Below are 22,882 nucleotides of genomic sequence, written 5' to 3'. Positions count from 1 at the left end.
AAAGATTTCATCACCAGCAGACTTTCAGTATAACTAATTTTTAAAAAATCCTTCAGGATTAAGCAAAATAGTACCAAATGAAACCTGCATCTACACAAAGGAGTGAAGAGCAATGGGAATGGAAAATGAATGACTAAATATAAAGCAGGAACATTTAATCTCTTTAAAAATGTTTTTTTTCAACGTTTTTTATTTTATTTTTGGGACAGAGAGAAACAGAGCATGAACGGGGGAGGGGCAGAGAGAGAGGGAGACACAGCATCGGAAACAGACTCCAAGCTCCGAGCCATCAGCCCAGAGCCCGACGCGGGGCTCGAACTCACGGACCGCGAGATCGTGACCTGGCTGAAGTCGGACACTTAACCGACTGCGCCACCCAGGCGCCCCCATTTAATCTCTTTAAAAGATAACTGTTTAAAATAAAATAATGCATAATAGAACTTACACGTAAAAGTAAAATATATAATAACAATAGCAGAAATCCAGGAGAGAGGAAATGGAAGTATAATGATTAAGGTTCTTACACACAACATAGTATAATATATACCATTAACCCTACAGCAACCACAAAAAAATAAAATAAAATAAAATCACAATAAAGTGCACTGGTAGTAAGTCAACAAATGAGATAAAATGGAATAAACAAAATACTCAGCTAATCCTAAGGAAGGCAGCAAAAAAGGGAAATGGAACAGATGCAACAAATAAGAAACAAATAGTAATGCAGCAATGTAAACCAAATCGTATCAATAATTACATTAGCTGTAAATGCTCTAAACACCACTATTTACAATGGGGATTATGAAATTGGATGAAAGCCCCAACTATGTACTGCCTACAAGAAATTCATTTTAAATAAAAAGATACAAACCAGTTGATATCAAGAGTGGGAAAAAATCTACAATGCTTACACTAATCAACAGAAAACTGAAGTGGCTAATCAGACCAACCAGGTTTCAGAGCAAAGAATATTACCAAGAATAAAAAGGTTCATCTCATAATGAAAAGGAGGTTAATTAGTCAAGAAGACATGACATTCCTACACGTTTATGTACCAATCATAGTACCTCAAAATACATGAAGCAAAAAGTAACAGAGCTTCAGGGGAAAACAGACAAATTCACAATTATTATCAGAGACTTCAAAACCCCTCTTTCCATAATTAATGGACAAGTACGCAGAAGGAAAATCAAGGATATAGAACAACTTTACCAACCAACTTGACCTGACATTTACTGCATGTTCCACCCCCACAGCAACAGAATATACATTTTTCACGTTCATAGAACACTTACTGAGACAGTTTATATGTTGAGGCATAAAACAAAATAAATAAATTTTAGGATTTATGCAAAGAAATTCAAAAAATTCAAATGTATGCTGCCCTCTTCTATAATACACAGTTGGAACTGGTAAGTAACTGCCAGCTAAAAACCCCACTTCCCAACCTCCCCCCTTGCATAAGGATAAAGAATTGTCTTCATCAATAAACTGAGGATACAAGAGGCCAAAAAAGTTCAGAAAGGGGGGCTCCTCACTCCTTTCTTGCCCCTACCCAGGGATGACAGCAGAAAACTTCCAAAGACTGGATGGTAGAATTATAAGGCAGGAGGTACCTGAGACCCTGAATCAATCACCCATGTAAAGGAAAACCATCCACCAAAATGATCATTTAATATATGAATGGGGAAAAAAGTCATTTACTGTGTTTAGTCAAAAAAAATTGTGGGCTTTGTTTTAAAAGGAGTTAGCATCACTCTAAATCAGGAAGTTTCTAAAGAGGAGTGACATGATTTGATTTACATTTTAAAAGGATCACTCTAGCTGTTATATTAAGAATAGTCTGTAGAAAGGCAAGTGTGGAAGCATTCTAGTTAAGACATGGCAGTAATCCAGGGAAGAGATGATGGTACGTATCTTGAACTAGGGTGATAACAGTGCGAGTGCTGAGTAGTAGTTATATTCTAGAAATATTTGAAGATAAAGTTAACAAGATTTTTCTGACAGATTAGATGCAGTGTGTGAGAAAAAGAAAAGGCAAGTAAAACCCTGGCAACTGAAAGGATACAGCTGCCATCAACTGACTGAGATACGGAAGGTAAAAGATAAAATAGATTTAGGATGAGGCAGTGGACAAAGATATCAGAAGATCCATTTTGAAAACACTGAGCTTGAGATGTCTACTAATTACTCAAAGACAAATTCAAGTGGGCAGCCAAATTACTAGGAAATAAGCCTGAATTAGAAATATATATTCGATTGGGTAAGGGGCATTAAGGTTGCCCTCAACCCTTGTTGGGATGAGCACTGGGTGTTATACGTAGGGATGAATCACTGGAATCTACTCCTGAAATCATTATTGCACTCTATACTAACCGGGATGTAAATTTAAAAATTTATTTTTAAAATGTGCCTTCAAAAAAAAAAAGAATTATATATTTGGAAATTGTCAGCATATAAATCACCAACTAAGGGAGAGTAAATAGAGAAGAGTAAATAGAGAAGGTTATTCTTATGCTAAGAGGTTGAGGAGAAAAGGAGAACCCAACACGGGATTCAGAGAAGTGACCAATGAGGTGGGAAGAAAACCAAGATTATGGTATCTTGAAAACCAAGTAAAGAAAATCTATCAAAAAAAGAGGAAGTGATCAATTGTGTCAAATTCTGATAGGTCAAATAAAATGAAGACGAAAAATTGAGCATAGGATTTAGAGAAATTACTGGTGAGTTTGGCAACTGGAGTCAGTAAGACAAGTTTTTAGTTATACTGCAAAGGGAAGACAAAATATGGAACTGAGGTTGGCTGAGAAAAGGGGAGTCAAGAGAAAGTATTGTTTTGGTTTTTGGATGGGAGAAATAATAGCATGCCCATAGTCTATTTCTGCTTAAGAATATTCAAGCAGAAAGAGAAGACATGATGATTATAGGAGAACAAAGGAAAACTTCTGGAACCATGCCTTGTAGGTTAGGGAACAGGATCAGGTACACAAGTGACCTAACAGGCAGTTAATCCATAGTTAACAGGCAGAAAGGCAAAGTACATAAACACAGTTACTAGTGGGTGGGTAGGAAACTGTAAACAATTACGCTAAAGTGAACCATGACTGTAAAGTCCAGATATGTGTAAGACCATGGCTCAAAAGTGGTCTTTCAGGAAGCAGTGTTTGAATATTCGTTTTTATTGCCACTCCACTAGGTACCAAAAAGCTATTAGAAGTCTTAACGGAGTGGTAGACAGACATCCTGGGGTTACCTTAATTGAGACCAACTATTTCTAGTGACTACTCTATGGCGCTAGATATCCTATCCAGGACTCCTAAGTGAGGCACTAATTAGCAATTCTACAATAACTGCATTCCAATTAATCCAAAGTCCTCTAAACAGTAGCTACCATGAGTTTTGCAAACAATTTCTACTTGCAAAAGTAGAGAAATCTATCATTCTTGGAACATTTTACAGACACCGCTGAACGGTTTCAGGCACTTTAAGTACTACCAAATTCCAAAGAACAATATCAACTTTAGTCCTGGAATTAGTTCATAAGTTTAGGGGGATTTTAAGAACATAGAGAGTAACATAATTTTCATCCAGTGAAGAGGATTACACAATCCATTCTGAGTTACTGTCCTCATTTAAAAGATTATATCCTAATGTATTTGTAAATTCACGTAGTGGTGTTAGAAGTAGTCAAACAACAAACATTATTTTAAATGCTTAGACCCTATAGACAATAAAATTATCAAGCATATAATTCTAATATTTATGTAACAAAGGTTTCATTGCAGTTCCATCAGTCAGCATTAGCTACACGTGTCTCTGAAGATTTAGAAAAAACTGCTTCGTAAAAGCAACAAATTGCAGCTCTAACAGCGAAGTAAATACTAAGCTAAGTAACAGTTTTCATTGATTCCATGTCATCTTACATTAGAAAAATTAAGTATACATTTTAATAAAATGACTTACATAAAATGACTTAAATACTATGTTCTTCAACATAACATCCCAAAGACCGTTTCTCCTAATGTGTTCGTATCCTAAATGTAACTCACAAGCTGCATGTTAATATTAAAAACAAAGAAATAAAAACACACTTAAATACAAACCATCTACTCCAAGTCAGTGATTCCCACTATTAAGGGGATCGCATATGCCTTCACAAATCTAATAAAAGCTGTGCATATAATTTCAGGGAATTTATGGGTACCTTGAAGTCTATATACAGGTCCTTTGAGGTTTAAAGAATCTCTAAATTAGTAAAAAACATGGAGTTCAAAATCAATTCTAAAACATAAAAAAAATTAATATATGAAAAAGGAACTATGTGAAAAAAAACTGTAACATACAGTGAGAAATGAATTATTTATTAATATTTGCCATAAGTGCTGTTCATTGAGAGAAATTACAATAAATCTCTACAAATATATGAATGCTTTAAAGAACTAAATGTAAGAAATAAAAATTATAAAATACTATAACAAAATCTAGAGAATGTACATAATCTTGGTTGGGGAAAGTCTTCAAGAAACAGAAGAAACTTAGTGGCTTAAATTGATAGATTTGCCTGTGTAAATTTTATAACTTTTGCATAAGCTAACAGAAAGCTTTACACTTACAGAAAACAACCACAGGCTTTTTTTTTTTTTCTAAAACAGAAATAAACTATTGCAGTCGTTTCATTGGGTAATATAATTATGTTCATTATATGGATATAAACAAGGAGCAGACATTACACTAAACCAATTTCTTTGTGTCAGAAATTAGATTTTCTCAGAATTATATTCATTCTCAGCAATAAACGCAATTAAACATTGATATTACCATTTAAAAATTCTACTCAAACTGCTAAATCTTAGTGTAGCGTCAGTGCAAAGCCCTAAGCAGGCTGGTCAATTAAAGAAGCACTTGGTGTGGAATCACACTTAACCTGGGTTCCAATCCTGATTCTGCCACTACTAGCTCTGTGGTCAAGTTATATAACCTTTGAGCCTATTCCCACATCTGTAAAAATAGTCTTCTATAGTGTTCTTGGAAGATTACATAAGAATATCCCGTATGGAAGTGCCTAGTACAGAGTCTGATTATCAACTATGCCTTCTCTGCCTTCCTTCCCTAAGATTACTAACTGGTAACATCCGTTTTAGTACTGCTTTTTATAAGACTTTTCTTTTTAAAAAATAAAAACTAGTGATATAAAGTTATACATTTTATTTGCCATGTTTTTGCAGCTCCAGAGCATTATTAGTTCCTTCAAGTGTTTTGTATCTGAGCTCCTCTTGTTAGCTTATTTTTGAGTACTTGGTTTGATCCATATTTACTCTTTCTGATGGAATTTAAAGGTTTCTTACAAAATATAATGAAAAAAAACCACATTGTTTTCTACCCGTGGCTTTCTACATGTTAAGATAATCCTCTTTTTAAAATAATTTAGGTTGTGTCTATGGAACCCACTTTCAAATATTATGAAGAAAATCTGAGGCAAAAAAGGAACATAAAAAAGTGAGGTTATCCTTACCAGCGTAATGTGTCTAAGAAATCTAAATAGCAATATAACAAAGAATAAGTACAAATCTAAATTTTAATATAACTTTCAAATTTCTCCAAGAGTCATTTTTTTTCTGTAAAGCTGGGTCATTAAAGAGGCCAGAATATGACCCTGAATGCTGCGAAGTGTATCCAAACAGAAAGGAAAACTGTACTGGCCAACCTTCAATATGTAAGGTGAACATTTTTTCCATCATACAACATACATATTAATAAAATCATGGTAAATAAATGTGATCTATCTTCAAAACCGTATAGTTTTACCCTAGAGTTCAGGACTGGAATTATCCTTAGCTCCTCCTTCAACTTTAGTTGCACTTCAGTTAGATTTATCTGATGCTCTTTGATAGACTGCTCTTCAAAATGTTTCCAAGGCTTTCTGCAAAGTCTGCCAAAACTGCAAATAGGAAGCTATACTTGTAACAATTATTTGCTAATACATTTTCCTTAATATTAATAATCACCCACAGCAGCATCTAGCTGTTACTCAGTCTAAATGATTTTGCTGCTGCTATTTTATTGCTTGCTTCTCAAAAAGTATTTAAAACAACAGGTGAAAGTGTACCCATAAAAACACTACATTTCTTTTCCATATTCAAATTATAGCCTCTTGAGCTGATTTTTAAATGCCGTGTACATTTTTTAATCAAAATGTATTGCAGACATTCTTTTAACACTCCCTCTACATGCAAAATTCCTACCAAATGCCAAAGTTCCTTACTAATCTGAAAGTACCTATTATCTGTGCATTTTTCTGGTCTTTCACAACTTCATACTCCAACATTTTGTACTTGAGACCTCTTCTCTCATTAAAGTAATCACTGTTAACTCCTTAAGATACTTAAGGATATGGTTAATTGATTGTACAATCTTACTTTTCCTTCCACAAACTTCAATCTAACTATAATTCCCCTTTAGCGTTCCCTCTTCTTCTAAATTCATTACATCAATATTGCCGGGAACCACGTACATAACATTCCTATTCTTAAGCCCAAAATATTAACAAAATTCAGCTCCACTAAAAAAAAAAAAAAGTTTAAATGCCTGTATGCCTCCTTTCAGTACCTCACTGAAAAGCTTTTTATTTGCTTTCCTGTCCTACCTGGCAGCCTATTTCCCCCGTCAGTTGTGTGGTCCCCTGCTGCCCCCAGCACAAGAGTGCAACTCACTACAGTGTATTTCTTCTACTCACCATCATTCCCAGTATCTCCCTCCATTTCTGAGCATCTTTCCCTTCGTGAACCGCCCCATCCCCAAAAGATCTGTCTCCAGGTGCCAACGTCTCAATGAGCACACCCCTGGACTGGCACTGCCAGGGCTTTCGGCAGACTCAAGAAAACACGCAAGGCTGAGCGTTTCTGCCTCCTCCAGCAGTTCCCGCTCCCTACTGAGTTCGGTCTTCTTTAGCTGTCTCCCCCTTGGAATGCTTACTTTGGGTAACCCTTAGGCACGGGAAAGCCCACCCTAGCAACCTCTGCCCCGTGACCTCGCGAGCCCAGCACGCCACTCAAGCTTAATTCACACCTTTCTTGGAGCTTGTGTTCTCGCTGCCCCCAGTCCTAGCTCTCTTTGCAAGCTCTTTCAGCTTCCTGCCCCCGAGCCAGACCGCAGGTTAGACGAAAGCCCACTTGCTCGGGTTGCCATTCTTCCCTGGCCCGACCCCTTCTATACCACTCAGCCCCGAGTGGCTCTGCTCCTTACCTAGCTTCGATCGGGACTCCTCCAGTTTCTGGATTTGGTTCTCCAAGAAGAGCATCGCCACTGCGAAGGCCACCACCGCCAGCAGCTGCAACTTGGGCGGCATCATAATCCTAAGGAGCCCCATGAAACCCGCTGCTCGGGATCAAGACATACCGCGGGGGGCGGGGAGCGGGGCCCCGGAGGCGAGTGAGACGCCGGGGGAAGCCCACCGAGCCGGGAGAAAGGCAAGGAGAGCGCGACAGCGAGAGAACCACCGCAGCGACCCCCCTTCTTGCCTCTCCAGTCCCCCGCCCCCAGGCGCCAGCACCAACGCCGCCGGTGCCCGCTTCTCCTGGACCGACTCAACGGTCGCCCCCTCCAAAAGCCCGCGCAGCAAACACAGCGCGAAGCGGCTGCCGGGCTCTCGCCTCTCTCTACTGCCTCAGTCCCCGACCCCCGCGCTTGCCTGCCTGCCCGCCTCCTTCTCTTCCTTCCTTCCCTCCCTCCTTTGCTCGCGGCCGCGCGCTCCTCCGCCAGCGCTGCGGCTGCGGCTGCGCCGCCCTCGGCTCCGCCCCCTGCCCATCCCCCTCAGCCACCACGCGCACGCATCCACGTACGCTGCTCGGCAACCAGAGGCTCCACCCTCTGCTCCCATTCCGTTGTGCCTATTGGACCGAAGAACCCCGGAGCTTTGCTCTTGGTTCGTGTTACGGTTGGTTTCCTTTGCCGCAGGTGTCAACCAAAGCGACATTCGATTGGGTAAACTTGGAGAAGGAGGCAGGCCTAGACTGCCAAAGGCGGAGCTTCTTGGCTGCTTGACGAAATGTCGTGAATAAAAGGAAGGAACGCGGAGCTTCACAAGTTTGGGAGCTTAGGAAAATGCCTGATAGGGGTTATCGAAAGGACCCAGCGACTTTATATTTATATGAAATATAAAGGTATTCGACCATCTTTAAGCTTCCATATACCCTTAGGTAATACGCGTCTCTGCAGAGTAAGAGATTTGATAGTAACGGCCATTAGTAGCCTGTTTTGGATCAGGCTCTGGAGTGGACGCCCCTAGCTGCGGGGTCCTCTGGGCAGTTGGAGACCTACGGCAGATGGTAGCGATGGCGGCTGGGCCTAGTGGATGGCTGGGGCCGTCGTTTGGGCTGCGGTTGCTCTTGGCGGCTGTACTTCAAGCGGTGAGTGAAGATCATCTCCGCGGCATCCTAGACGCGAGTGGGGGATATTGCTCTGAGGAAGACGGAACATTCAGTACTGAATGGGAGCCACACTTGGAGAGGGTGGGAGGTCTGGGTTTCCTTAGCCACCGCTGTGGCCGGAATGCTACGTGGCTTCATTCCTGATTTGATGTTTTCCCTTTCCCGCCCGGGTTTCTAGCGGTTCTTTCTCCTGACTTCAGAATATCTTGAGTAGTATTTATCTTGTTTTGCAGAGCTCCAGCTAATAACAGTCTGTAAACCACACAGTGAGGCGGGGGGGGGGGGGGGGCTAGGGGGGAGGCAATAGACCTTGGAAAGGAATGAAGATTGTTTTTAAATGGACGAAATACAAGGGACTACCTACCGTTCCTTGTGACAAGGCTCCCTAAATCTTAGAAGAAAGCCCCAAGTCTTTGGTTCAGGGTACATTTTCTGTTTACTTTTTCCCCTGAATTGTTAGTGGTGTCTAATTCACTGTTAGACAAACCTTTTTATCTCTGATACGTTATTCACGTGCTGTTGGGTACGTTTTAGTGCCATTTGTGGTTTTTGACGTTTCAATTAAAGGAACTACTCCGTGGTAAAGCACAATTTTTTAAATTGATTTTCTAAAATCGATAGCCTTCATCTCGTTTAAAATCGGGCAGTGTTAACTTTTTTATTTAGTTTTTCTCCATTAACACAACAGGTGCGTTCTCAATCTTTGAACGGGATAGAGCTAATTTTGTCTTATTTTTCTGTTGGGTTAGGTACAACTTAATATTGGTTAATTCCTCTCAAGAATCTTGCAGTCCATGTTTTGCTATGTGAATGAATAACTTTTTTTTCTAGGCACTGTGGGAGCCTTTACATGCTTCATTATCAACGTAATTCTTCAGGTATTTATTTTTCTGAACCTGCTGCTGAAAATTTTTCTCCAAGGAGACCTGGTTTGATTGGTTTATCCAAGGTTTGAGGGAGTTAGGACCTATACCGAAGGCTTCTATAAACACCCCTGCTTTACTTTCCTCAAAGAGTTTGAAGATCCTGGGGCACCTAGGTAGCTCAGTGTCCAACTTCAGCTCTGGTCATGATCTTGAGTCCTTGCGTTCAAACCCTTCGGGCTCTGTACTGACAGCCTGGAGCCTGCTTTGGATTCTATGCCTCCCTCTCTCTCTACCCTTGCTCCTGCTCTGTCTCTCAAAAAATACAATAAAAAGTCAAATTAGAAAAAAAAAAAAGGTTTCAAGATCCTGCCTGTTTTTGCAACCATACCTAAAAGGTGGATTTTTTTACTTCTCTGATTAATATTACGGTACTCTGTTATTCAGGCATTTGGTGCCTTAGAAATTACTGAAAGACCCCTCTCTGAACTTTCTACTGGAAGTTGGTTTTTGTGTTGGGGGGGGGGGTTGTTTTGTTTGTTTGTTTTTTTGCCTATCTTGGGTAATTTGAGTCCACCATGCAAAGATAAGGAATAACATTTCACGTTGACTTCCCCTCATTTCACTTTAATTATCAACTGCTGTGTAACCACCCCAAAACTTAGTGGCTTAAAATAACAAGGATTTCTCATAATTCTGTGGGTCAGCTGAACTGCAGGGTCCAAGATGGCTTCATTCTTAGTTGGTGCTGTTAGCCAGGATAACTTGGTTCTCCTCCATGTGACCTCTTGGCCTCCAACAGGCCAGCCCAGCTTCTTTTCATAGCAGTCTCCGGGCAGCACTCCTAAAGAGCAAAAGCTGCAATGCCTCCTGAAGCCCAGGAGGCATTGACATATATTTTGAAATTACACATATCACTTCTACCCCACAGTATTTGTCAAAACAAATCATAGGGCGGGTCTAGATTTCAGGGATGGAGAAACAGACTCTACTTCTAAATGGGAGGAGTGACATACTCCTCATATGTATATGGAAATATACATATCAGGATAGGAGGAATTTATGGCCATTAAATAATCTACCACAGTGACCACAGAATTTAAGTCAGAAAGTTGGATATTTGATTCTTTCCTTTCTTTACATCCCTCACATCAGGCAATTGCCAAGTCTTGTTGATTTTACTTCCTAAATCTCTCTCAAATGCATGCACTTATTGTTAATTCCTCATTCAGGCCACCAGTATCTCTCTCCTTAGCGATAACAGCCTCCTGGCTCACTCTTATAATTATCAGAACCTAAATGGTTGGCTTTGCCAGCTTCCCAATTGCCCAACCCAGCAAGTAGTCATTTAAAAATTCTTCTCTTTCACTCTTTGAATCCAATTAGTCATTAAACCCTTAAAAATTTCCAAGCCAGTCCACTTAATTCTATTTCCATAGGCAGTACCTAAATTCAGGCCACTATTTTTGCTTGCCTGGAATTCCCACAACAGCTTCCTTAAACAAGGTTCCCTATTTCATTTTCCCCCTTTTTAGTTCAATCTTTATGATGCATCCAAAGTCATCTTTTTAAAACTTAGAACTGTCATTATTAAAATTCAGTGGTTCCCTGTTGCTTTTAAGGTGGAGTCTATTTTGAACATTTCTTAACAAGGCCTGTTTCACCTGATACGTATTTGTCTAGCCAGGTTTAATTCCCAAATCTTACCTCTACTGCGAGAGCCAAAAGGTAGAGCTGAAGAACTGGGGTCATTTGTTTTAGCATATCTCCCGTACCACGCTCTCCCTCACCAGGCCTAAAGTAGAGTATTTAGATAAAATGCAGAGCTTAATTTACATACCATTTCCAGATTTGCAAAGCCAGGTGTACTCTCTCCCTCGCATATTCTATCATATCTTATACTCTGTTACACAGATGCACAGTCTTAACAGCACCATAACTCTGTGCACTCCCCCAGCTCCTGTGCCAATTAGATCGTACCCAAAGGGAATACAGAGACTTTTTTGGGGACTGTTTTTTTATATTGTTCCTCGTATGTATTCATTAAAATCCTTCTGATCATTAAAATCCTTCTGACGTGTGGATGGCTTCCTAGTTCACTTGTGTTTGTTCCTTGCTATCAGAATCCTGAGGATATCTGTAGTTTGTGTAGATTGGTGATGAACCCCACCCACTCCCACAAATGCAGAATGACTCCAAAAATAGAGAGTTCTGAGGAATTCACCCTTGTTGAAATAATTGTTAACTTCCCTAAGGTGTATTTCTGTCTCTTCAGTAATAAGTAGTATTTTTAAGAAAATAAGTCAATAAATTCCTTGAGAATGAAAAGGGAAGCATGGAGGGTTGTTGGTAAAACACTAAGAAGTTAAAAAACTGCATTTCCCAGTTAGGCTAAAGCCGGGGGGTGGGGGGAGGCCAACTAGAATAAGTAGTTGGCAGTGGTAACAATAAGCCAAATCTTTGGAACCTGACAGATGAATGAAAAGAGAATGAGGAAAGAATTCCTTGGCACCTTGAGGTTGAGCTGCTGGGTTGGTTAGAGGATTTAGCTCCTTCTTTGTTTATTTAAACCTCTGAGTCCTTAGACTAGACAAGTTTTCATCACTGTGCCATTGTAGATCTTTAATTTAAAGTTAATAGTAATGCACAGTTATCAGCATTCCAGTGAGGTGACATCTGGGAGGATATAAAGTGATTTAATCTGAAAATACATTCTGAATATGCTTAAGCGTTAGAAAAGTAATAGTTGAGTATGGCCTACGGGAGCTGTTCTCTGGGGCACCCAGAACTAAGTGGTATTCAAGTCTTCATTTAGCTCATTCATAATATTTCTTCAATATTTTGAAAGGCACTATATACCCAAAGCAGTACAGAATGATACTGTATATCTTTAATTCTGAAACATAACACTTCATTCCCCTTTTCTTCACAGGTTAACACCTCCATCAGTCTGGGGGACAGGATTATAATTGCCAGCATTTTTGTTATTATTCTTTGTGGTACATACAATAATGGTGCATCGTGGATTCTTTGAAATGGTGCATCATGGATTCTTTGAAATAGCTCATAATGAGGGTTTTGAGGGCCAATCAGGATTACAATCTTGATGCTGCCACCTCCTGTGTGCTGTGTTATCTTAGATTACCTTAACTATCCTAAGCCTCTATTTCTCTGTAAAATGGGGATAATAACTACTTAAGACAGTGGTTGAGATTGAATGGAGTAATGATATAAAATGCTTATTAGCAGAATATCTGGTGCTTTGTAAGAGCTTGCTATAATGGCCATGTTTCTGGTATTCATTTTCATAGGGTTGATCGATAATCCCATCCCTTTGGTTTAGTCTCAGATTTGAAATCCGTTCACAATTATATGAGAAACTTATGAGTTTTCTGAGACTAGGGGTAAGTTAAGAGACAACCATTCATATGTATGTATAGTAAGTTGTATATACCAGACTTCTGCCTGAATAGGTAATGTTACAATATGGTTGATTCAGTTTCCCTGACAACAACCCTCATCTAGAAAGAAATAGTGATACCAGAAAAATCATGAGTAATGCATGAAGGAAAGAATGGAGTCTTTTAGCTTGTCAATCCTACTTTGAATTAGGGAAAGTTAAACTTAAATGGTTATCCCAAACAGGGTTATCCCACCCTGTCCTTAGAATCTGTGTCTTTCTTACAAGTGTGGCCGATTATTTTAAAATTTAATGTGTGGCCTTAATGTGGCCATTTAAATGTTGTACAGTTTTTGCTAATAAAAAGATCATCATACATTTATAATTTTGAACTCCTATATTATTTAGCATTTGATATTTATTAGTGAAGTACTAAATATGTTCCGATCTCCTTAGATTCAAAGCATTGAGTCTGCAAAACTAATGATAGAAGAGCTAGAAAGTAGTTCATTCATGAAACTCATGAATGTAACTTCACTACACTTGTCCTCTATCCTGTGTCTAATGATTAAAACATAAGTAGTGTGTTGTGTTTTTTAAGAAGGTTTTTTTTTCAACGTTTTTTTTTATTTATTTTTTTTGGGGGGGGACAGAGAGAGACAGAGCATGAACGGGGGAGGGGCAGAGAGAGAGGGAGACACAGAATTGGAAACAGGCTCCAGGCTCTGAGCCATCAGCCCAGAGCCTGACGCGGGGCTCGAACTCACGGAGCGCGAGATCGTGACCTGGCTGAAGTCGGACGCTTAACCGACTGCGCCACCCAGGCGCCCCTAAGAAGGTTTTTAAGAGCACTGGAAAGTGGGAATAATGCTAACATTTATTAAGTACCTACTGTGTCTTGGCTAGGAAACTAGATGCTGCCAGTACTTTTTCTCCTTTAATCCTCAAAATGTTGTGAGATAAATAGTAATTATTCGTATTCAGAAATTCAGAAGTAAGGTTGCTCTGTGCTGACGTTTGAATCAAGATGTCATCAGACTCCAAAACACCTGTTTTGCATATTATGCCACCTGTTCAGTAGGTGCTCAATAAATGCCAGAATAAAACCAAATAACACAACTGCATGATCATTCGAGATTTTTGTTTTGTTAAACCTGCTTTGGCAATAACAATTTCTTGACATTTGTTAAGCAGTTCATAGTTTCAAAGTGATTTCACTTTTATTGCCTATTTTAATTACCATGGCTGCAAAACAAGTCACCATAAAATATAGTGTAATAAAAAAAAATTGTTTTGCTTTTAGATTCTGTGGGTGAGCAGTTCAGACAGGGCACAACAGGATGAGTTGTATGTTCCATGGTGTCTCAGCTGAAAGACTAGGGTCTGAAATAATGAAGATTCTTTTCTCCTATGTCTATTAGTTGATGATGGTTGTCAGTTTGGGGCTTCAGTTGCTATCTACATGGGAATCTCCATGTTATCCCTCTAATTTAGGTTACCTTACAGTATGGTGTCTAAGTTCCGAAGTTGAATGTTCCAAGAGAGACAGAGGCACAGAATGTGGGACCAATAGCCATGCTGTTTCCTTTTTTATGACCTACCCTCAAATTACATAGTATCACTTCTTTTGCACTCTGGTCAAATCCGTCACAAGCCCCTGCCCAGATTCATGGGGAGGGAAAATAGACTCCTACTCTGCAGTAGAGGACTGCCAGTCACACTGTAAGGACATCGTGTGGGATGATGCATGTATGTTCGTGTGGCCATCTTTGAAAAATACAAATTAACCTGTGAAGTAGATCAAGCATATCACTTTACTAATGAAGAAATACTTTATTCGTAGTAGAGTAGCACGTATCTTAGGTGCCTCCCATAAGACTGGGATACTTGATCTATTTGAATATTATACACATCCCACATTATTACTGAGATAAAGTAAAAGATGTATAAAGTATCAAATTAGGGTATTGACTAACACAAGACCAGTGGGATGATCAGCATTTTGGGAGAGTATGCCAGCACTACTTAGTTTTTATATTGGCAGATGTCCTTGGATTTTGATCTACCTGGTTAGCTTAGAAGGTTGACAGACTACATCAGCTGGTGGCCCAAATCCAGCTAACCCTGTTTATGTAAAGTTTTATTGGAACACAGACACCCACTCATTTGTTATTTTCTGTGACTGCTTTTGTGTCGCCATGGCTGAGTTGAGTAGTTGCAACAAAACCATTTAGCCACCAAAACCTAACACAATTACTAATCTGGCCCTTTACAGAAAGTTTGCATACCCTTGGTCTAGAAGATGAACCAATTGCAGTCAAACAATCTGAAATTCCTCTAGACTTGAGGCTGTAGTTTTGACCAATTCATTTGTTCAGTACACATGAGAACTAGCACAAGTGCTATTAAAACAGGTAACTTAATGCTTGCCCTCAAAAGAGTTCACAGTACTAGGGAATCAGACAACTCTAGATTCACATAGTACAGTGTCATGAGTGGCACCATCTTAGACCTATGCACAGATTTCTTCCTCTGAAAAGTACTATGGCTAAAGATAGGATCTCATACTCCCCCCCCCCCCCCCCCACACACACACAGAAGGCTTCCTGGAAGACTGATACTAATCAGGTTCTTGAAATAAGTTGAAAAAGGAGCCTTAGATGTAAGAAAAATTTGAGCAAGTGTATGAGTGGGAGTTTTATTCTTCCAGGAATTTGTTATAGCTGAAAAGTAGAATGGGATTGGAGAAGTAAAGAAAGGTAGGACTGGTGGTGACCATTAAAGCCACTGAGACAAGAAATGATTTGAGAGCTCTTTAAGAAATAGAATTGTCAAAACTTGTTAATTGCTTGTAAGAATGGTGAAGAATGTCGAATGTAGAATGACTGACCTCAGCAACTAGGTGGTCAGGGAAAATGGTGCCATTTTACTAAAATAATTGGATACATTGGGAGGAATAGATTTAAGCAGAAAAGGTAAGTTTCACTGTTGGAGTTTTTTTTGATTTGCAATGCCTGTGGAACATAATGAAGTCAGGTAGGCTGTTGGTTTTGGAAGTTTGACACTCAAAAAGACTCAAGAGTTTTCAATAAGTGGGTATTTGAAGCCTTGGGAAAGATACGGTCGTCTATAGAATATATGTAAAGCAAGAAAAAGCCAAAAATAGAATGGGAAACAGAAGTGCTTAAGAGATGCATGCATAGAAAAGGAAGGAGAAGGAAGACAAGCCCATGGAAGGAACAGCTAGAGCCAGAACAGTTTTGAATGTCTTTGCATTTAATGATTTTTGGCAAGTTTAGTCAAGTGGTAGGATCAGAAGCTGGACTATAGTAACAATTCGGAAATGACAGAAGGTGGGGGAAAGTGGTTAGAACCATAAGGTTTGAATACACTGAAGAATTGAGTTACCGACTAAATTAAAATCCCTGTGGAGATGGCAGAAGATAGACTCCAAAGCACAGGTAGAGAGATTGACCTTAGGTGAAGCTATACCATATTCACTGAGACATGCATGAGACAATGGTAAGGGATGAGAACAGATAAACCCACCTTTGCCGGTTGTTTTGATGGGTTACATAACTCATTTCATTCATCTGTACTGCAATCTCTTTTATGTAAGCATTATTGTCCTTGCTTTATCAGTGAGGAAATTAAAGCTGAGGGAGGTTATCTTGCTCAGGGTCACAACATATTTTAAGTGATGGAGCTGGTACCTAATGCCCAAAGTTCATTTCTTTTTTTTTTTTTTTTTTTAATGTTTATTTTTTTAGAGAGAGAGAGACAAAATCACAAGCAGGTTCCACATTGTCAGCACAGAGCCCAGCGTGAGGCTAGAGCTCACTAAACCATGAGATCTTGACCTGAGCTGAAATTAAGAATCGGACACTTAACCGACTGAGCCACCCAGGTGCCCCCATAGTTTTATTTCTGATGTGCCCCTGCTCTTCTCCATCCTCTTCACCTTTCCACTGCTAGATGTGAATGAAGAGAAGTCTAGAAGTTAGTATTACTCTATAGACCCATATCAACAGGGGCATTGGTTTATCTTCTAAGGAAATTCCTTTTCAAAAAAAACTTGAGTGTTTAGTAAAGGTATTGTATGTAATATACACATCATAAAGAAAGCATATTAATTCATATTTCAGCTAAGCTGAAAAATAGCAAATTTTTAAGAAAAAAATTGTGAGGGAAGTAGGAAGAGCCAAAGACTCATCTAAGGTTATAGAGTTCAAAAATATTTAACAGTTTGTCTCTAAATGAGGCATTTCGGAAATTCATCTCCAGTGTGTTAGATTTGGTTAACCCTAGTTTTTCCTTTCTGGGATGTTTTGTGATACAAATATGGAATAATGTTTTATTTCTCATTTTTTTTTTTATTTTCAGGTGTGTGCACTTGGGGCAGAGTTTTCATCGGAGGCTTGCAGAGAGTTGGGCTTCTCCAGCAACTTACTCTGCAGCTCTTGTGATCTTCTTGGACAGTTTAACCTGCTTCAGCTGGATCCTGACTGTAGAGGATGCTGTCAGGAAGAAGCACAATTTGAAACAAAAAAGGTATTGTTTTCTAGGATCTCTCTTCCATTAGTTGGTGTAGTTGAGATAAGGTGAAATACTAAATTGTTTAATCAAGTTAAATATAAAGAAGTCTCTAGCTTTTACATTTTGTATTTTTAAAAACTCAACTGATTTCTGTCTGGCCCACTAGATCAATTAAAACAAATAGGAAGGGGGGCGCCTGGGTGGCACAGTCGGTTAAGCGTCCGACTTCAGCCAGGTCACGATCTCGCGGTCCGGGAGTTCGAGCCCCGCGTCAGGCTCTGGGCTGATGGCTCAGAGCCTGGAGCCTGTTTCCGATTCTGTGTCTCCCTCTCTCTCTGCCCCTCCCCCGTTCATGCTCTGTCTCTCTCTGTCCCAAAAATAAATAAAAACGTTGAAAAAAAAAAATTTAAAACAAATAGGAAGGAAAAGTAAGGTTACATACCAGGACCTCATTCTATCATGGTTGTTCAGCAGAGAGGTTGCCGAATTATTGTAGCATGATTGGATCCTAAAGTCCTCCAGTCTTCCTAACTTCTGGCCACATGATGACAAAGAAGAATTAATTAGATGCTTATATTCATTTGTAAGAAGAACTCCGTCTTTACAATGAAATTTGAGACGAAAGTGTAGCACCTATTACCTGGCACATAATTGTAGGCAGTAAACTATAACTTTTTATCTGGTTAACAAAGAAAATTCTTTGTTAATTTAGACAGCTTTGTGTTAATTTACACAGCTATCACTAATATTTACAGATACCTAATCTCCTCTTTAACACCTGAAAACAGCCAAGGATAGATAGTTCTAACTGTCCAATAAAATCAGCTATGTTTTGATTCATTGTTCAGATTAATAATAAGCTCACTCAATTTTTAAAGCTTTTCATCAAAGCCTTTATACTTTTTAAAATCAGAAGGTGGCCTGAAAAGATCCTTTATATAAGCCAAATAAAACTGAATTAGTGAGTTCCCTTGTTCGGAGTAAGGAAAAAAGTTCACATCTCTGTGTTAGATTTCCTTTTAATATTCTCTTTCACTTGTACATACTGAATTCTATTTTGAAGTGTTAGAGTTTAGAAAGCTTTCAGACTATAATTCTATCTTATTAGGTAGTGAAGGTTTGTTTCTAACACAGAATATAGTTTTATAGTTCTAAAAGGAAAACAAGCTTTAAATGTTAATATTTAACCAAAACTTACTTAATATTTGATTTTTTTTTTCATTTTTTTAATGTTTCTTTTGAGAGAGGTGGGGAGAGAGAGAGAAAATCCCAAGCAGGCTCTGCCACTGGCAGCATGGAGCCCAATGCAGAGCTCAAACTCGCAAACTATGAAATCATGACCTGAACCAAAGTCAAGAGTCAGACACTTAACTGACGGAGCCACCCAGGTGCCCCTTTAATATTTGATTTCTTAGTTGTGAACCTGAAATTCCTGGTGTCCCAGAAATAGGTTCCAAGCCTTCTGTGTTTTTTCATTTTCTTGATTCACATATACCATTGATATTTTTTTATGTTTACAAGATTTCCATACATAGGAATTAGTCTTCACTGCATGTAGGTCATGTCTAAACAAGAAGTTTTAAAATTTTGATTTTAAGTAGGGGCGCCTGGGTGGCTCAGTCGGTCAAGCGTCCGACTTTGGCTCAGGTCATGATCTCACAGTTTGTGGGTTCGAACCCTGCATCTGGCTCTGTGCTGAGAGCTCAGGGCCTGGAGCCTGCTCCGGATTCTGTCTCTCTCTCTCTCTCTCTCTCTCTCTCTCTCTCTCTCTCTCTCTCTGTGTCTCTCAAAAATAAACATCAAAAAAACATTTTTTTTAAATTTTAAGTAGATTTAAAATGTATGACTTGACTAGTTTAGTAAAACCCTTCCACTTGATTTTTGGGGGTGTAATTTTTTTTTTTTTTTTAAATGAGCTATTCACATGGGACAAATTGAGGAAGGAATCTATATGTCATAGTGCTCTATTCCTCTAGTCATAGTGCTTTTATTCTATGGTCCATACTACTGCTTAGCCGGCAACGATTCTTTCCTAAGATACCAAACTTACAAGAATTGAACAAGGAATGTTTTATAATAAACAGTGTTCATCACAGACAGTGTCTTATAATTAAGGGTAAATTGAGAGGTTCTACTTTAAGTGATATCAAATATTCCTAAACTGTAAACCAAGTGCATATACTCTATTTTTATTTACTGCCCTTTCTCAGTAATCCTCCAATAGTATACTATTTTTATGTTATACTTTTACTAGAATCAAACTTGAGTCACACATTTCAAATTATATTCCGTTCAGTTTGCATCATTAATTGTGTGGTATCTTGATAATTCTGACCACTTACAGCTCAGTAACCGTAGGCAAGTAGTCTTCCAGTTAGTATGCCTAACTAATTACAAGCTGAAATGATTGTTGTATGTAAGTACAAGTGGGTCTTATCCTAATATGACTTTATGCTGTGTCCATTGTATTTTCTTTACTCCTTACTCCTAATTACTACAATATACTTCTCATTAAGCATTTGCTAGCACACTGCTGCACAAAATTGATGAGTGGTTTTCTTTAAGAAGCCTAGTGGAACCAAAACATGCCAGAAACTCTTAGAAATATTGCTGGACATATAAAAGTATGGTTTTGGACAAGGCATATTAGATGCAAACCACATTAAAGTATAGAAGTAGTACTTAATTTAATGTGTGCAGTACTGCCTTCTGGATTACTGGTATGAGATCATAGGTAAATATGTGCAATATTTTTTTCTATCTTAGCCCTGGCTTAAGGCTTAATTTTGAAATCATAGTTGGGATGGCTGAGTAGCTCAGACCTTGATTTCAGTTCACATCACAATCTCGTGGGTTTGTGAGTTCAAGCCCCATGTTGGGCTCTGCACTGACCCTGCAGAATCTTCTTGGCATTCTTTGCTACCCTCCTTTGCTCGCATTCCCTCTGTCTCTCTCAAAAATAAATAAACTTAAAAAAAAAATTTTTTTTAATGTTTTATTTATTTTTGAGACAGACAGAGACAGAGCATGAGCAGGGGAGGGGCGGAGAGAAAGCGAGACACAGAATCCGAAGCAGGCTCCAGGCTCTGAGCTGTCAGCACAGAGCCCTATGCGGGGCTTGAACTCACAAACTGCGAGATCATGACCTGAGCTGAAGTCGGACGCCTACCCGACTGAGCCACCCAGGCACCCCTCCAAATAAAAAAACTTTAAAAAATTATGAAATCATAGTTAAATTTAGTTCTAGTTTAAAACTAAAATTTAAAAGGAAAAATCTGTAATATATAGACTAGTGCCTTACATTAAAAACATTGAAAATACTTAAATACATTTGTGTATGTGTGTAAATCATTGTGAATGTAAATTCTTTAGGAGAGAAAATTGTAAATGTATTCATCAAACAGCAATGTTTTCCTAACTTATATATAAGTGCAACCAGAATATTCATTTTGGTTCTTGCTTAGCTGTATGCTTTCCAGAGCTGATATGTCTTTCCAGAGATGAGGCTAATTGTTTTTAGCAATGCTTACTCATTTCACAGGCTAAATTTAGCCTTTGATAGCCAGAAGTTTGCTTTAAAAAATAATAATAATAACAAAACTTAATAGCATAGGATGTCTTTGAAATCCCTTATCATTCTACAAATGTGTACTCCATTATTTTTATTTGATCTTGTTCTCCTCTACCCATTTTGATTATAAAGGACCTACTAAACATCACAATACTAGCTAGAATGAAATTTTCTTTTTTTTTTGGACAGTTGCTATTTATTACTTGTTAAATGTCCGTTCAAATACCACTTTTTCAGACCTCATATCTGTCACACCTTTACTACTTTCTATGCATACATCTGTGGTGGCACTCATGACATTGTAAAGAAACAATCTTTTTTTAAATTATATCCTACTTCGGACTATGTTAAGTCTTCATAGAATGAAATTTTTTGATAAGCTGTATTCCTACTAATTTTGCTCATAACTATGTACCTAAGTACCATTTACAAACAAGGATGTTGGCTTAATTGTGAAGCGTGTACTAATTTGTAGTTTGAAGAAAAAACATAAACTAATGAAAGAAAGGATATGTATACGGTTAGTATTTACTAAGTAGCATGAGTAACTTCAGCTTAGTCCATATGTAGAGTCTTTGGATGGAAGGGAAGGGACCATTGTTTTGTTTTGTTTTTTCCACTACTGATTGGCTTTCTCCTTGTGGTGGGACAGCATAGTAACTGCCAGTTCCTTAGTGTTGTATCTTTTAGCTCTTCCCATGAGAAGGGGATTAATTCTTCCTCGTTTACTTTTTTTGAAATATTTCAGACAGGGATTTTTTTCTAGCTCAAGTTCGGTCACTATTAGCTAAGGTTATGGAATAATGTAAGGCCAGTTGGCTGCCACAGCAGCTACGTGAAATGCTGCACTGGGGCACAGACAGATGAAGCAGTAAAGAGCAGAGACTAGGTAAGCAATCCCATAGATAACTTACTTTTTTCCCCCCTCAATTCCTAGAGTAAACAAATTCTACTTGGGCTGTCTTTAAAGATTTAGCTCAGTTGTTCCCCTCTTTTTTGGAAGGCTTCCCTAATTTCAATTCCCTTACTTATCCACCACTAGCACTCTCAGGTTATGTTAGCTGTACCTGTGTATTCCCAAAAACACTTGAGGATACCTTGATATACACTGAACCTTCACTATATTATGTTGCTTTTCTCTTCCAATAAATTATGCTCTTTGAAATCTAGGACAGTTTATTTCTGAATCCACAGGCTTTAGCATATAGTATTTCATAAGTTTTTGCCTTTGAATGAGACTGTTTTTACTAAGTTGGAAAAGTCGATTTTTTTTTTCATTAAACACGTATTGAGAGCTTTCTATATACTAAACACCTAGACAGACTCTATTGATACAAATATTGAAGGGCAGTCCCTACAATCAGTGGGGAGGTAGACCAGTAAGCCGGTAGGTAAACCCAAAGTGATCGGTGTGGTGTGCTGGGGGGAAAGAAGACAAAGCTCGGAAGAGGTGAAACATAATTTGAGAATTGAGGGAAAATGTACCCAGGTGAGCAGAAGAAAAGGGAATCAAAGTGGCATCTCTGACTACAGGAGACTGGGACCCAGAGTACAAGGTGGCAGGTGAGGAGTCCAGAGGACAGTCCTGAGACCAGGACATCCTGTCTCACAAGTCATGCCAAGAAGTCTGGACTTTATCTTAAGGGCTGTGGGAGCCATGGAAGTTTGTAAGCCGGGGAGTTACTTGATCAACTATGTATTGGTAGACAGAAAAGGTAATTTAAAAAATATATATATATGTATATACACGCACACACACGCTGAAAATATACTTGAACTTTGTCGACACTTGTGAAAGACTTTCATATATTTCACTTACACATGCTGAGTATAAAAAATGAGATTTGTCTTTATGTTGGCAGTTATCCATTTATAACACTTAATTATTATCATCGAAGTGTAGATCTTTCATTTGTTTATTTTATTTATAAGGACTTCGTAAACATCCCAAATGTATCTAAAAAGAGATGTTAGTGAGCACAGATTTCAAGTGATCCCAGTCTGACTGCTAACCTTAATAGGTATTTTTTTCAAACCATACATGACCATCAGATTAAAAGTTTCCTGGGATTTTCCTGAAGATAAG

General features: G+C 38.7%; 2 protein-coding genes across 5 annotated transcripts in view; one reads left to right on the top strand and one right to left on the bottom strand.

The window, feature by feature from the left end:
* HS2ST1 (heparan sulfate 2-O-sulfotransferase 1) overlaps nt 1-7,744 on the bottom strand; it is a 172,215-nt gene extending 164,471 nt beyond the window's left edge. Inside the window, exon 1 of one of the 3 annotated variants that reach the window (XM_086717462.1) lies at nt 7,243-7,744. In XM_086717462.1, the coding sequence (XP_086573588.1) occupies nt 7,243-7,366 (124 nt within the window). In that variant the 5' untranslated portion in view covers nt 7,367-7,744. The remainder of the gene's footprint in view (nt 1-7,242) is intronic. The other 2 variants (XM_025934976.2, XM_086717463.1) reach the window with 2 other exon arrangements.
* Nucleotides 7,745-8,053: 309 nt separating this feature from the next.
* SELENOF (selenoprotein F) overlaps nt 8,054-22,882 on the top strand; it is a 59,663-nt gene continuing 44,834 nt past the window's right edge. Inside the window, exons 1-2 of one of the 2 annotated variants that reach the window (XM_025935252.2) lie at nt 8,054-8,405; nt 17,073-17,240. In XM_025935252.2, the coding sequence (XP_025791037.2) occupies nt 8,322-8,405; nt 17,073-17,240 (252 nt within the window). In that variant the 5' untranslated portion in view covers nt 8,054-8,321. The remainder of the gene's footprint in view (nt 8,406-17,072; nt 17,241-22,882) is intronic. The other variant, XM_025935251.2, reaches the window with a different exon arrangement.

Source organism: Puma concolor, chromosome C1 (genome assembly GCF_028749965.1).
Source record: "Puma concolor isolate L17-30 chromosome C1, mPumCon1.1.hap2, whole genome shotgun sequence".
NCBI lineage: Eukaryota > Metazoa > Chordata > Mammalia > Carnivora > Felidae > Puma > Puma concolor.
Note: the sequence above shows the minus strand (reverse complement) of the source record. Positions and strands in the feature narration are given on the sequence as shown.